The 12963-nt window shown below is 48.2% G+C and overlaps 2 protein-coding genes across 2 annotated transcripts in view; both read left to right on the top strand.

Annotated features, from left to right (window-relative positions):
• Nucleotides 1-707, top strand: part of tom1 (target of myb1 membrane trafficking protein) — a 17161-nt gene extending 16454 nt beyond the window's left edge. The window contains exon 13 of the mRNA XM_062484305.1: nt 651-707. Coding sequence (XP_062340289.1) covers nt 651-707 — 57 coding nt within the window. The remainder of the gene's footprint in view (nt 1-650) is intronic.
• A 3083-nt stretch (nt 708-3790) lies between these two features.
• gcat (glycine C-acetyltransferase) lies at nt 3791-12959 on the top strand. The gene is made up of 9 exons (XM_062455243.1): nt 3791-4078; nt 5709-5839; nt 6123-6224; nt 6677-6823; nt 7188-7342; nt 7445-7527; nt 7742-7913; nt 9408-9529; nt 12637-12959. Exons 1-9 carry the CDS (start codon nt 3859-3861, stop codon nt 12786-12788), a joined length of 1284 nt encoding a protein of 427 aa, XP_062311227.1. The 5' UTR covers nt 3791-3858; the 3' UTR covers nt 12789-12959.
• The last annotated feature ends 4 nt before the right edge of the window (nt 12960-12963 follow it).

Raw genomic sequence — 12963 nt, 5'->3', positions numbered from 1 at the left:
AGCAAGTTTTTCAGGAGTTTCCCCCTAGACGGCCTCATATAGAAAAACCATGACTCAGCCAGTCTCTCCCTCGTTGTCTCTCTCTCACTTGACTTCTATGACTGTCCCTTTCTTTCCCCTCTACCTCCCTCTCGCTTGGTCTTTCTCTGTTGCCCTCTATCCCTTCCCTCCCCTCTCCTCTCCTCCTCCTCCTTCCCTCCCTCCTCCCCTCTCCTTCCCTCTCCTCCCCTCTCCTCCCCTCTCCTTCCTTCCCTCCTCCTTCCCTCTCCTCCCCTCTCCTTCCTTCCCTCCCCTCTCCTTCCTTCCCTCCCCTCTCCTTCCTTCCCTCCCCTCTCCTTCCTTCCCTCCCTCCTTCCCTCTCCTCCCCTCTCCTTCCTTCCCTCCCCTCTCCTTCCTTCCCTCCCTCCTTCCCTCTCCTCCCCTCTCCTTCCTTCCCTCCCCTCTCCTTCCTTCCCTCCCCTCCTTCCCTCTCCTCCCCTCTCCTTCCTTCCCTCCCCTCTCCTTCCTTCCCTCCCCTCTCCTTCCCTCTCCTCCCCTCTCCTTCCTTCCTTCCCTCCCCTCTCCTTCCTTCCCTCCCCTCTCCTTCCTTCCCTCCCCTCTCCTTCCTTCCCTCCCTCCTTCCCTCTCCTCCCCTCTCCTTCCCTGCTCAGAGTTTGACAGGTTCCTGGCAGAGAGGGCACGAGCTGCAGAGAGGCTCCCATCCCTGAAGACTTCCTCTAACACCAAACAATCACAGCCATAGGCCACACCACTTCCTGTCTCTTGACCAATGGGTTTCTCCATAGTGGGAGGGCCAGGGAACTGACTGGCTGGCTGGTTAATTGACACACGCAGCCAGCCAATGACAGGTGTGTTGTGACAGATGCCTGCCTGCCTCAGGTGGGTGAGGTGTTACTATGTCTGTTCTTATAGAAATGCTCAGTTATGTTGGACCAACAGTTCAGCTGAGCTGGAAGAGACATATGTACAGTTTGTACTCTGTTGATGAATGACTGTGTATTTGTGTGTGTGCTTGTGTATGCTGATATTTGCACATTTATATGCATTTTAATCCTTACTACTGAATATGTTAAAGGTTAACATGGTGTGGGTTAACCCTGTGAAGTACTTGAGGAAGTGGATGGTTTTGTTACACTAGAGATGCTGTGAAGTGAAGTCATGTGATGCTGGTCATGTGACACTGTCACAGTGGTAGTTGAAAAATTCCAAATCACAACTAGGAGAACATGCTGTCTGTAAGGGTTTTGAAGTTAACATGTTACACAATGTCCTAATGAATTACTGTCATTAAACCGGCTAATGTCACATACCTGTTAACCTGTTGTGATTCTTCTGGGGGGAAGGGAGGAGAGAGGAGGAACGAGAGGAGAGGAGGAAGAGAAGAAAGTAGAGGGTGAGAGGAGGTGTATGGGGAGAGAGGGTGAGAGGAGGTAAGCGGAGAGAGAGGGGGAGAGGAGGTAAATGGAGAGAGAGGGGGAGAGGAGGTAAATGGAGAGAGAGGGGGAGAGGAGGTAAGTGGAGAGAGAGGGGGAGAGGAGGTAAGTGGGGGGAGAGGAGGTAAATGGAGAGAGAGGGGGAGAGGAGGTAAATGGAGAGAGAGAGGGAGAGGAGGTAAATGGAGAGAGAGGGGGAGAGGAGGTAAGTGGAGAGAGAGGGGGAGAGGAGGTAAGTGGAGAGAGAGGGGGAGAGGAGGTAAATGGAGAGAGAGGGGGAGAGGAGGTAAGTGGGGGGAGAGGAGGTAAATGGAGAGAGAGGGGGAGAGGAGGTAAATGGAGAGAGAGAGGGGGAGAGGAGGTAAATGGAGAGAGAGGGGAGAGGAGGTAAATGGAGAGAGGGGGAGAGGAGGTAAATGGAGAGAGAGAGGGGGAGAGGAGGTAAGTGGAGAGAGAGGGGAGAGGAGGTAAATGGAGAGAGGGGGAGAGGAGGTAAATGGAGAGAGAGAGGGGGAGAGGAGGTAAGTGGAGAGAGAGGGGGAGAGGAGGTAAATGGAGAGAGAGGGGGAGAGGAGGTAAATGGAGAGAGAGGGGGGGAGAGGAGGTAAATGGAGAGAGAGGGGGGGAGAGGAGGTAAATGGAGAGAGAGGGGGAGAGGAGGTAAGTGGAGAGAGGGAGAGGAGAGAGGAGGTGTATGGAGAGAGAGGGGAATAGTAGGTAATTGGAGAGGGGGAGAGGAGGTGTATGGAGAGAGAGGGAGAGAGGCGTATAGAGAGAGTGGAGGAAAGGAGGTGTATATGGTTAAGCGAAATTTATACTACTCCGACTCTGATACGGACAGACAGACAAACGGATTCGATTTACTCTTTTGAATTTATAGTACTCCGAAGGCTGTGGGTGCTGAAAACAATTCACCGCCAGAACAGTAGTTTTTGAACCTTGCCCCATGACATCTTTGTGTGTCGAAGTTGTCGATTGTTTATTTACCCCCTCCCGCCTTTTCCTCACACACAGTGAACGATGGCGAATAGAATATCGTGAAAGAAACAGGAAATGTGAGGCTCGGAGATGTGAGATTCCGGAAATTATGTCATTCGTAAATTATGTCACTAGCGGACCAATCACAGCCAAGGGGTATCCGTAAAATTCGGACGATAGTCATGAAAATCAGGAGGTGCACGACGGCCTCTGCTCGGAGAGGGCTCGGAGAGGGCGTTCCACATTGGAGAGGGCGTTCCCTGTATCCGTCTCTGTGAAAACAGAGTAGTATAAATTTCGCTTTAGGGTTAGAGAGAGGAGCAGTGGCGAAAATCTGCTATCAATTTTGGGGGGGACAATTATATGACATTTTCTCAAGAGCAATTCCTGAGGGGGACACCAAAATTACTGCTGTAACACAGCCTACAATGTAAAAAGTTAAATGTATATTATTTAAATGTCCTTATGTTTACAGTGATTTATTGGGGGGGACAATTCATATTTTTCCCAGGATGGGGGGGTCGTGTCCCCCCTGTCCCCCCCCGGGATTTCTGCCTATGGAGAAGAGGAGGTGTATAGGGTTAGCAGTACCCAACAGGCACGGTGAACAGGAATAATATCACCAACCCACAGTGCAACAATAACATCTTAATGTACACTATACAGTCCAGCATAAAACAACGGAATACGGTGGGACAACAATTGCGTGGGTGCAGTCTAGACAGACAGACAGACAGACAGACAGTGATACAACTCTTCTGACGTTCTGTGGATTTTGCGATATTCAGTAAACATTCATTCTGCTGTTGCTTAAACTTCTAGGCCCAGTTTCCCAGACATGGATTTAGCCTCATCCTAAAGTAACAGTTTTATAGCTTCCAGCTATGAAGATCTTGACTGAAAAGGTTTTGGTTTAGGACAAGGCTTAATCCATGTCTGGGGAACTGGGCCATAATTAAATAAACTGGAAAGCAACCAAACAATTTAAAGCGGAAGAGAATGTAAATTATGGCTCTTTATATTTTGTATTTTATTTGTTATTTTATTTTTTATTCTAATTCCCCTTAGTATTATTTTTATTCTAAATCCCCTTAGTATTAGCTAGACTTTGTTCCTTTTGTATAGTTAGACCACATATTAAGCTTTAAGATTCCTATATGTTTAATGTTGGCACCTTCCTGCCAAAGTAATTCCTTGTCTGTGAAAACTTTCATGGCGATTAAAACCCTTTCTGATTCTGATTCTGAAGATACATCTGTAAACCGAGTGCAAGTAATGGCACAATTCGAGATGTGATTGGACGCCACGCAGCGCTGCCACAGCCCCCTTTTGATTGGCTCTCCGCGGCACGCCTCACGGGTTACATATCCTTCGACGTCACGTATATTACGTTTAGCCACGCGTTAACTCTGCGTCTGGTAGCAGCGGATTTGACAGTTTTTCTGCCATGTCTCTACGGTGGGTCGTCCGCGGTCTTCGCACCCCGATCCAGTGCGTTGTGCAAGCCACTGTCTCCTCCACGAGCCGGGGCTATGCCGCCATCGCCGCTGCCAGGTCGGTGCTGGAGAGCGAACTTGAAACGATCAGATCAGGTGGAACGTGGAAAGGGGAGAGAATCATAACCTCGAAGCAGGGATCGCATATCAGCGTGGACGGAAGTTCTGGCGGTGAGTACCGGTACATATCAGCCAGCTCCTCGCCTCTATTTGCAAGCTGACCTCAATTCTTCATTCCGAGTTTAATGTCTGTCCCTCAAAACTCTTCTTCTACGGTCTGCCTAGAATGTTTGCTAACTTGTAGCCCACACACGAGTGCGCAAAAAAGCTAACTTGTTAACAGCTGTTTTAAACTATACGGATCCGTCTGTGGTGACTGGCAGGGTTGATTGAGTCTGAGCCGTTGTGTTTCTGTTCGTTAATTGTTTTGAAGTGACGCTGGGACTGGGAGAGCTAGTGTTGACATTAACGCTATTGGTCAGTCCTGCGTGCTACCGAGGACGTGTCAAGTTTACCTGTGTCCGTTAGTCAGCTGTGTGTGTGTGTGTGTGTGTGTGTGTGTGTGTTCGTGTGTGTACAGACTGTCTGTCTTGTTTATAAATGGAAGATTAGCAGCAGGTTATGAGATATTCTGCAGTCCCCCAACCTCCAACTTGGTGGCACTGTGACGCACTGCCTTGCACTGTTGCCTCACAGTAGAAGGTCCTGGGATCAATTCCCTCATTGTGCACTGTTCAGTACTCATGCTGTGTGTTCAGTGCTCATGCTGTTCAGTGCTCATGCTGTTCAGTGCTCATGCTGTTCAGTGCTCATGCTGTTCAGTACTCATGCTGTGTGTTCAGTGCTCATGCTGTTCAGTGCTCATGCTGTTCAGTGCTCATGCTGTTCAGTGCTCATGCTGTTCAGTGCTCATGCTGTTCAGTGCTCAGGCTGTTCAGTGCTCATGCTGTTCAGTGCTCAGGCTGTTCAGTGCTCAGGCTGTGTGTTCAGTGCTCAGGCTGTTCAGTGCTCAGGCTGTTCTGTGCTCAGGCTGTTCGGTGCTCAGGCTGTGTGTTCAGTGCTCAGGCTGTGTGTTCAGTGCTCAGGCTGTGTGTTCAGTGCTCAGGCTGTGTGTTCAGTGCTCAGGCTGTGTGTTCAGTGCTCAGGCTGTGTGTTCAGTGCTCAGGCTGTGTGTTCAGTGCTCAGGCTGTGTGTTCAGTGCTCAGGCTGTTCAGTGCTCAGGCTGTGATTTGTGTGTGTGTTCTGCGTCGCCTTGTGTGTGTGTGTGTGTGTGTGTGTTAGAGTATACCTCCCCCCCCTCAATGTAACCCCCTGCTCAGAGCTCACACAGAGAGCTACCATTCATGGAGATGCCCAGCTCATAAAGGGTCAGAGGCCCAGCTTATAAAGGTGTGTTCCTCCATCCTCCCCTGCCTGTTGTTCTGCACCTAAAACAAACACAGGAACTGCAGACAGAGCCATAACACTGCAGATCAGGAGGTTGTAGGTTCAAATTCCTTTGGAAAAGCTTGTATCTCCTAATTCAGTTCGATTCATCATGCTTTATTGGCATGAATGTTCAGGTTAAACAATTTTGACACAGCAGTCCACAGTGAAGGGACAACACGTTACAACACATGTAATTATAAACACATCAGAGAACTTATCAAGAGGACTCAGTCAATATCAATCATAAAATAAGCACCCATGCATCTCTCTCTCTCTTTGTATATCTTTTTCTTAACTCTTTCTCCCTCCTTCCCATTCCCCCCTTCTCTATCTTCATCACCCTCCCTCCCTCCCTCCCTCCCTCCCTCGGCAGACATATTGAACTTCTGTGCTAATAACTACCTGGGTCTGTCCAGCCACCCAGAGGTGGTGCAGGCTGGGATCAGAGCGCTGCAGACGCACGGGGCAGGGCTGAGCTCCGTACGCTTCATCTGTGGAACACAGGTAGGATCAGGGGTCAGGTACAGGGGTCAGGGTTAACCCTGTGTGTTCAGGTACAGGGGTCAGGGTTAACCCTGTGTGTTCAGGTACAGGGGTCAGGGTTAACCCTGTGTGTTCAGGTACAGGGGTCAGGGTTAACCCTGTGTGTTCAGGTACTGGGGTCAGGGTTAACCCTGTGTGTTCATGTACAGGGGTCAGGGTTAACCCTGTGTGTTCAGGTACTGGGGTCAGGGTTAACCCTGTGTGTTCAGGTACTGGGGTCAGGGTTAACCCTGTGTGTCCTCAGGACCTCCATAAGGACCTGGAGAGGAAGCTGGCCCAGTTCCACGAGAGGGAGGACTGCATCCTGTATGCCAGCTGCTTCGACGCCAACGCCGGCCTGTTTGAGGTGAGGGGCCCGCTGGGTTAGGGTTAGCTCCCCGCTGGGTTAGGGTTAGCTCCCCGCTGGGTTAGGGTTAGCTCCAGCTCCCTGACCTTTGAGTTTGTTAGCCATCAACGTCCTAGTTTGTGTTGTCTGTTTTTAATTAGACAGAGGGAAAGGTGGTGATGGCTAAGCTTGCAACTGCATTTGTGTTCAAATCTTGGTAATCAAACAAAAATACGTTGTATATGTACAGCACTATAACATGTCTTATATGAACAGCACTGAGAAACAACCGTCGATTCCTACACTGCTCCTTGCCGCTCCTGGCTCCACCCCCATCACACACAGGCTCCATAGACAGCTTATTTTATTAATGATACACATTGGACCTCCACTCAACACTGGAGTCTGTCTCACTCTCAACTGTCTCGCCTGTCTCACCATGGCCTGTCTCACCCTCCTCTCTCTAACGGCAGGTTCTGCTGGGCCCGGACGATGCGGTTCTGTCTGACGAGCTGAACCACGCCTCCATCATAGATGGGATCCGCCTGTGTCGGGCCCGGAGGTTCCGCTACAGGCACATGGACCTGGGAGACCTGGAGGCCAAGCTGCAGGAGAGCCAGGTAACCACGGAGACCCACAGGCTCACTTCTGGAATGACGGCACTCTGTGTTTCTCCACTGTGATGCAATGCACTTCCTCCTGGCCTCCCAGAACTGCTGTTGCTTAATAACCCATGAATCATCTATTATGGGATGTCCGGCTGAAAACCTCCTGACGTTGGACCATGAGGAACCAGCTGAGCTCGAAGCATGGAGCTAAGCCACAAGGATCAGGGGTCATGGGGTCATGGGGTCAGGCCCAGGTTGGCCTGGTGATCAGTGTGTTGAGCCTCTCACACAGACTGTCACACAACCTCAATACCTCAATACGAGCATCAGAGATTTGATCCTCATCTTCTTGGTGTGTGTCCATCCTCTCCTCCAGTCATCCCGTCTGCGTCTGGTGGTGACTGATGGCGTGTTCTCCATGGATGGAGATGTTGCCCCCCTGCAGGGCATCTGTAAGCTGGCAGAGCAGTATGGAGCCATGGTCTTCATAGATGAGTGCCACGCCACCGGCTTCATGGGTCCCCGGGGGAGGTGAGGGGGAGGTGAGGGGGAGGGAGGGGGAGGTGAGGGGGAGGTGAGGGGGAGGGAGATGGAGGGATGGATGGATGAGTAACAGCTGTGTCTTGGTTGCAGGGGCACGGATGAGCTTCTGGGAGTGATGGACAAGGTTCACATCGTCAACTCCACCCTGGGCAAAGCCCTGGGGGGGGCAGCAGGTGGGTCTGGGGGGGTGACTAGTTAGTGGGCAGGGGGGTAATTGGGGAAGGCAGCTGGGGGTGAGGGGGTAGTTGGGGGAGGATAGGCAGGGTGTGTGGGGGAAGGGGGGTGGGGGCTGGTGGGTCTCGGGGAAGCAGGAGTTAGGTAGCAGGTTGGTGTGCTGTGATTTCATGTCTAGGCCTGTGTGTGTGTGTGTGTGTGTGTGTGTGTCAGGGGGCTACACCGTGGGGCCCAGGCCCTTGATAGAGCTGCTGAGGCAGCGCTCCCGGCCGTACCTCTTCTCCAACTCCCTCCCCCCGCCCGTCGTAGGCTGCGCTGCACGCGCCCTGGAGCTGCTGATGGCATCCAATGAGATCGCTCAGAGCATGTCGGCCAAGACCATGAGGTGGGTGTGAGGGGGGGGGGGGGAGAGAAGGGAGAAGGAGGGAGAGGGGAGAGAATTAAGAGTGGGGGAGGTGCGGAGAGGAGAGGAGGGGAGGGGAGGGGAGGAGGGGAGGGGAGGTGCGGAGAGGAGGGGAGGTGCCAAGAGGAGAGGAGGTTCTGAGAGGAGAGGAGGGGAGGTGCTGAGAGGAGAGGAGGGGAGGTGCTGAGAGGAGAGGAGGGGAGGTGCTGAGAGGAGAGGAGGGGAGGTGCTGAGAGGAGGGGAGGTGCTGAGAGGAGAGGAGGGGAGGTGCTGAGAGGAGAGGAGGGGAGGTGCCGAGAGGTTAGGTGAGTGTTGGGTTAGGTGAATGTTGGGTTAGGTGAATGTTGGGTTAGTGTTAGGTGAATGTTGGGTTAGGTCAATGTTGGGTTAGGATTAGGTGAATGTTGGGTTAGGGTTAAGTCAATGTTGGGTTAGGTCAATGTTGGGTTAGGTGAATGTTGGGTTAGGTGAATGTTGGGTTAGGGTTAGGTGAATGTTGGGTTAGGGTTAGGTGAATGTTGGGTTAGGGTTAGGTGAATGTTGGGTTAGGGTTAGGTGAAAGTTGGGTTAGGGTTAGGTGAATGTTGGGTTAGGGTTAGGTCAATGTTGGGTTAGGGTTAGGTCAATGTTGGGTTAGGTCAATGTTGGGTTAGGTCAATGTTGGGTTAGGTCAATGTTGGGTTAGGGTTAGGTGAATGTTGGGTTAGGGTTAGGTGAATGTTGGGTTAGGGTTAGGTGAATGTTGGGTTAGGGTTAGGTGAATGCTGGGTTAGGGTTAGGTGAATGTTGGGTTAGGGTTAGGTCAATGTTGGGTTAGGGTTAGGTGAATGTTGGGTTAGGGTTAGGTGAATGTTGGGTTAGGGTTAGGTGAATGTTGGGTTAGGGTTAGGTCAATGTTGGGTTAGGTGAATGTTGGGTTAGGGTTAGGTGAATGCTGGGTTAGGGTTAGGTGAATGTTGGGTTAGGGTTAGGTCAATGTTGGGTTAGGGTTAGGTGAATGTTGGGTTAGGGTTAGGTGAATGTTGGGTTAGGGTTAGGTGAATGTTGGGTTAGGGTTAGGTCAATGTTGGGTTAGGTGAATGTTGGGTTAGGGTTAGGTGAATGTTGGGTTAGGGTTAGGTGAATGTTGGGTTAGGGTTAGGTGAATGTTGGGTTAGGGTTAGGTGAATGTTGGGTTAGGGTTAGGTGAATGTTGGGTTAGGGTTAGGTGAATGTTGGGTTAGGGTTAGGTCAATGTTGGGTTAGGTGAATGTTGGGTTAGGGTTAGGTGAATGTTGGGTTAGGGTTAGGTGAATGTTGGGTTAGGGTTAGGTGAATGTTGGGTTAGGGTTAGGTCAATGTTGGGTTAGGTGAATGTTGGGTTAGGGTTAGGTGAATGTTGGGTTAGGGTTAGGTCAATGTTGGGTTAGGTGAATGTTGGGTTAGGGTCTAGCATGGTCATCATAGGTGCGCTGGGGTATTGATTTGTCCCACCAGGTTCCGGAGCTCCATGGCCCAGGCTGGATTCACCATCTCAGGCTCGTCTCACCCCATCTCCCCCGTCATGCTGGGGGACGCGCGCCTCGCCTCACTCATGGCCGACGACATGCTCAAGCTGGGTTAGACACACACACATACACACACACCCACACACACACATACACCTAAGAGCTATAGCATCTGGAGATAGCACACATGTCAAACATCCAACAGTATCATAAAATCAGCAACACAACACAGCTGTGAGTTCTCAACCATCTCCCCCCTCCCCCTCCTCCCCCCTCCCCCTCCTATCTTTCACCAAGTTTCTAGGACATCAAAAAAAGGTGGAGGAGTCGCAGCTATTTTCTCCTCTAAACTGTTGTTCAAAATCACTGAGCTAGGTGAATTCACATCATATGAATATCTTGCTATAGAGCTCAAAACCGAATCAATACTTTTTGTTATTATATATCGGCCACCCAAGCACTCGCCAATATTCATACAAGAATTCTCTGAACTATTATCACTATGTGTCACTAGATATGACAAAGTAGTTTTAAACGGAGACTTAAATATCCAAGTAAATAAAAAAGCAGACCCAAGAACTATTGAGCTCTTAAATCTCCTTGACAGTTTCAATCTAACTCAACACATAACAGACCCAACACACCGACACGGAAACACACTAGATCTAGTGATAACAACTGGACTAAATATCAATAATATTTCAATAACTGATCTACCCCTCTCAGACCATCATTATATACTTTTTAATGTGGAAATTATCCTAACAAAACCAAAAAAGAATTCTTAGTCCATAGAAGATATTTAGACGATACAGCTATGATGAAATTTTCTGAACAATTTGCTCTATATGAGCTGACTAACCATGATTGCTCTCTGAATGAAATGGTAGAGAACCTCAATGATGCACTATTATCTGTGTTAGACTCTGTTGCACCACTGAAAACCAAAAAGAGGTGCACAAGCAGAACCTCCCCATGGCTGAGAAATAAAAATGTTAGTGAAACAAAAAGAAAATGCCGTGCAGCAGAGAGAAAATGGAGGAAAACAAAGATCACTATCCACTATAATATCTACAAAGATACACTAACCACCTATAACAAAACCATCCGTCTAGCAAGGAGAGAATATTTCTCCAACATTATTACAGAAAATGCCAGAAATTCCAGAGTTCTTTTCTCCACCATTGACCAGCTGCTAAACACTGTCCCTGCTCCACCTCCATCCTAAGTAGTTAAATGTGAAGAGCTTGCTTTGTTCTTCAAGAACAAAATAACTTTGATCAGAGCTAGTATTATTAATAGTGGGGTCGAAACTGACATCAGTAGATTCTGCAACATAACCATGAGCACATTTACCTGTATCACACTTAGTGAACTTTCCAAAATTGTCAGCGAATCTAACTCCACAACCTCAGATATTGATCCTATACCCACAACATTCTTTAAGCGAGTGTTTGATAGTGTCTCAGGTCCGGTGCTAGAGATTATAAACATCCCTTAGAACTGGCGTTTTCCCAGATGCCTTCAAAACAGCTGTTGTAAAGCCCCTATTAAAGAAACCCAAATTGTATAACAGTCTACTTGCAAATTACAGACCAATATCAAACCTTCCATTTATTAGTAAAGTACTGGAAAAGATAGTTTTAGTCCAATTAAATTCTTTTCTTGAAGAAAATAACATCCTGGAAGTCTCGCAGTCAGGTTTCAGGAAATATCACAGTACTGAAACTGCTCTCACCAAAATAATTAGCGACCTCAGACTAAACTCTGATGCAAATAAAGTCTCTATCCTTATCCTGTTAGATCTCAGTGCAGCATTTGATACAATTGATCACGACATCCTAATCAATAGACTGGAAAAGCTTATTGGGTTCACGGATAGTGTATTGAACTGGATGAAATCATATATCACAGGAAGGAAGTTCTATGTTAGTTTAGGTGACCATAGGTCCAAGAAACATGAGAACTGCTACGGGTTGCTCAAGGAAGCTGCTTAGGTCCATTACTTTTTTCTCTTTATATGTTACCACTCGGCGACATAATCAGAGAACATAACATAGATTTCCATAGCTATGCGGATGACACAACTATATATATCCACTGAACCCAACGATGCAACGGCCATCAATTCCATTACCAACTGCCTGTTGGCAATAAACAAATGGATGAACGCTAACTTTCTTAAATTAAATGAAGACAAAACCGAAGTCCTACTATGTGGCCCCAAATCCAAAAGAGAGATGCTTATTAAGAATCTTGGAGGTTTAACCCCCTGTCTTAAACCAGAGGTGACGAGTCTCGGTGTAATCCTGGACTCAGATTTGAATTTCAACTGTCACATTAATAAAGTGACCAAAACAGCTTTCTTTCACCTGAGGAATATAGCAAAGGTACGACCATTCATAAACCAAAATGATGCAGAGAAGTTAATTCATGCTTTTATATCCAGCCGGCTGGACTACTGTAACGCACTTTTCACTGGTATTCCCAAGAAAACCACTGAAAGACTACAGCTCATTCAAAATTCTGCAGCTAGATTATTAACCAAAACTAAAAGGAGAGAACACATTAGTCCTGTCCTAGCTACTTTACACTGGCTCCCTGTTACCTTCAGAATTGACTTTAAGGTCCTTTTCCTCACATACAAAGCTCTACACGGACAAGGACCTAGCTACATTGCTAACTCCTTTATAAACTACACACCAGCTAGAACACTGCGATCATCAAATGCAGGCCTATTAGAGGTCACCAGAAGCAGTCATAAGAAGATTGGTGATTCGGCCTTTGTCAATTACGCCCCAAAACTATGGAACAAATTACCCATAAATATTAGGGAAGCAAACACTCTAGACATTTTTAAAAGACAGCTTAAAACCTACCTTTTTACCGAAGCATTTAAGTAATTTTATCTCAAAAGGGTTTTCCTACTTTTATTAATTATATTATTGTTACTTTTAAGATGCATGTTTAAAGTTGGTTTCTCTCTTGAACAGAGATCTTATTGGGATTTTTATTTTTGTTTGAATTGTTTATCACTTGTATTATTGTTTTTATTGATTTTATGTAAAGCACCTTGAGCTGCAATTCTTGAAATGTGCTATATAAATAAAGTCTTACTTACTTACTTACTTACTATCTCCCCCCTCCCCCCCATCTCCCCCCTCCTCCTCCTATCTCCCTCCTCCCCCCTCCCCCCATCTCCCTCCCTCCTCCCCCAGGTGTATATGTGATTGGCTTCTCCTACCCTGTGGTTCCTAAGGGCAAGGCCCGTATCCGTGTCCAGATCTCTGCGGCCCACACCAACCAGGACATAGACCGCTGTGTGGAGGCCTTCATCCAGACAGGCAGGAAGCACGGCGTGGTCTCCTAGAGACCAGGAGGAAGTGATGTCAGGCCTGGGTAGGGCTGTTACAGGGCAGAGAGGATGTCTCCTGATGAGAATGGTAGAATGTAGTTACGACTGAAGGTCTATTGTGGTCAAAAAAGCTTTGCTGTTTGCCTTAAAATGCTGAATATATCATATTAAACTTTTGCTAACAAAGCTT

This window comes from Osmerus eperlanus, chromosome 2 (assembly GCF_963692335.1).
Source record: "Osmerus eperlanus chromosome 2, fOsmEpe2.1, whole genome shotgun sequence".
NCBI classification, from domain to species: domain Eukaryota; kingdom Metazoa; phylum Chordata; class Actinopteri; order Osmeriformes; family Osmeridae; genus Osmerus; species Osmerus eperlanus.
Note: the sequence above shows the minus strand (reverse complement) of the source record. Positions and strands in the feature narration are given on the sequence as shown.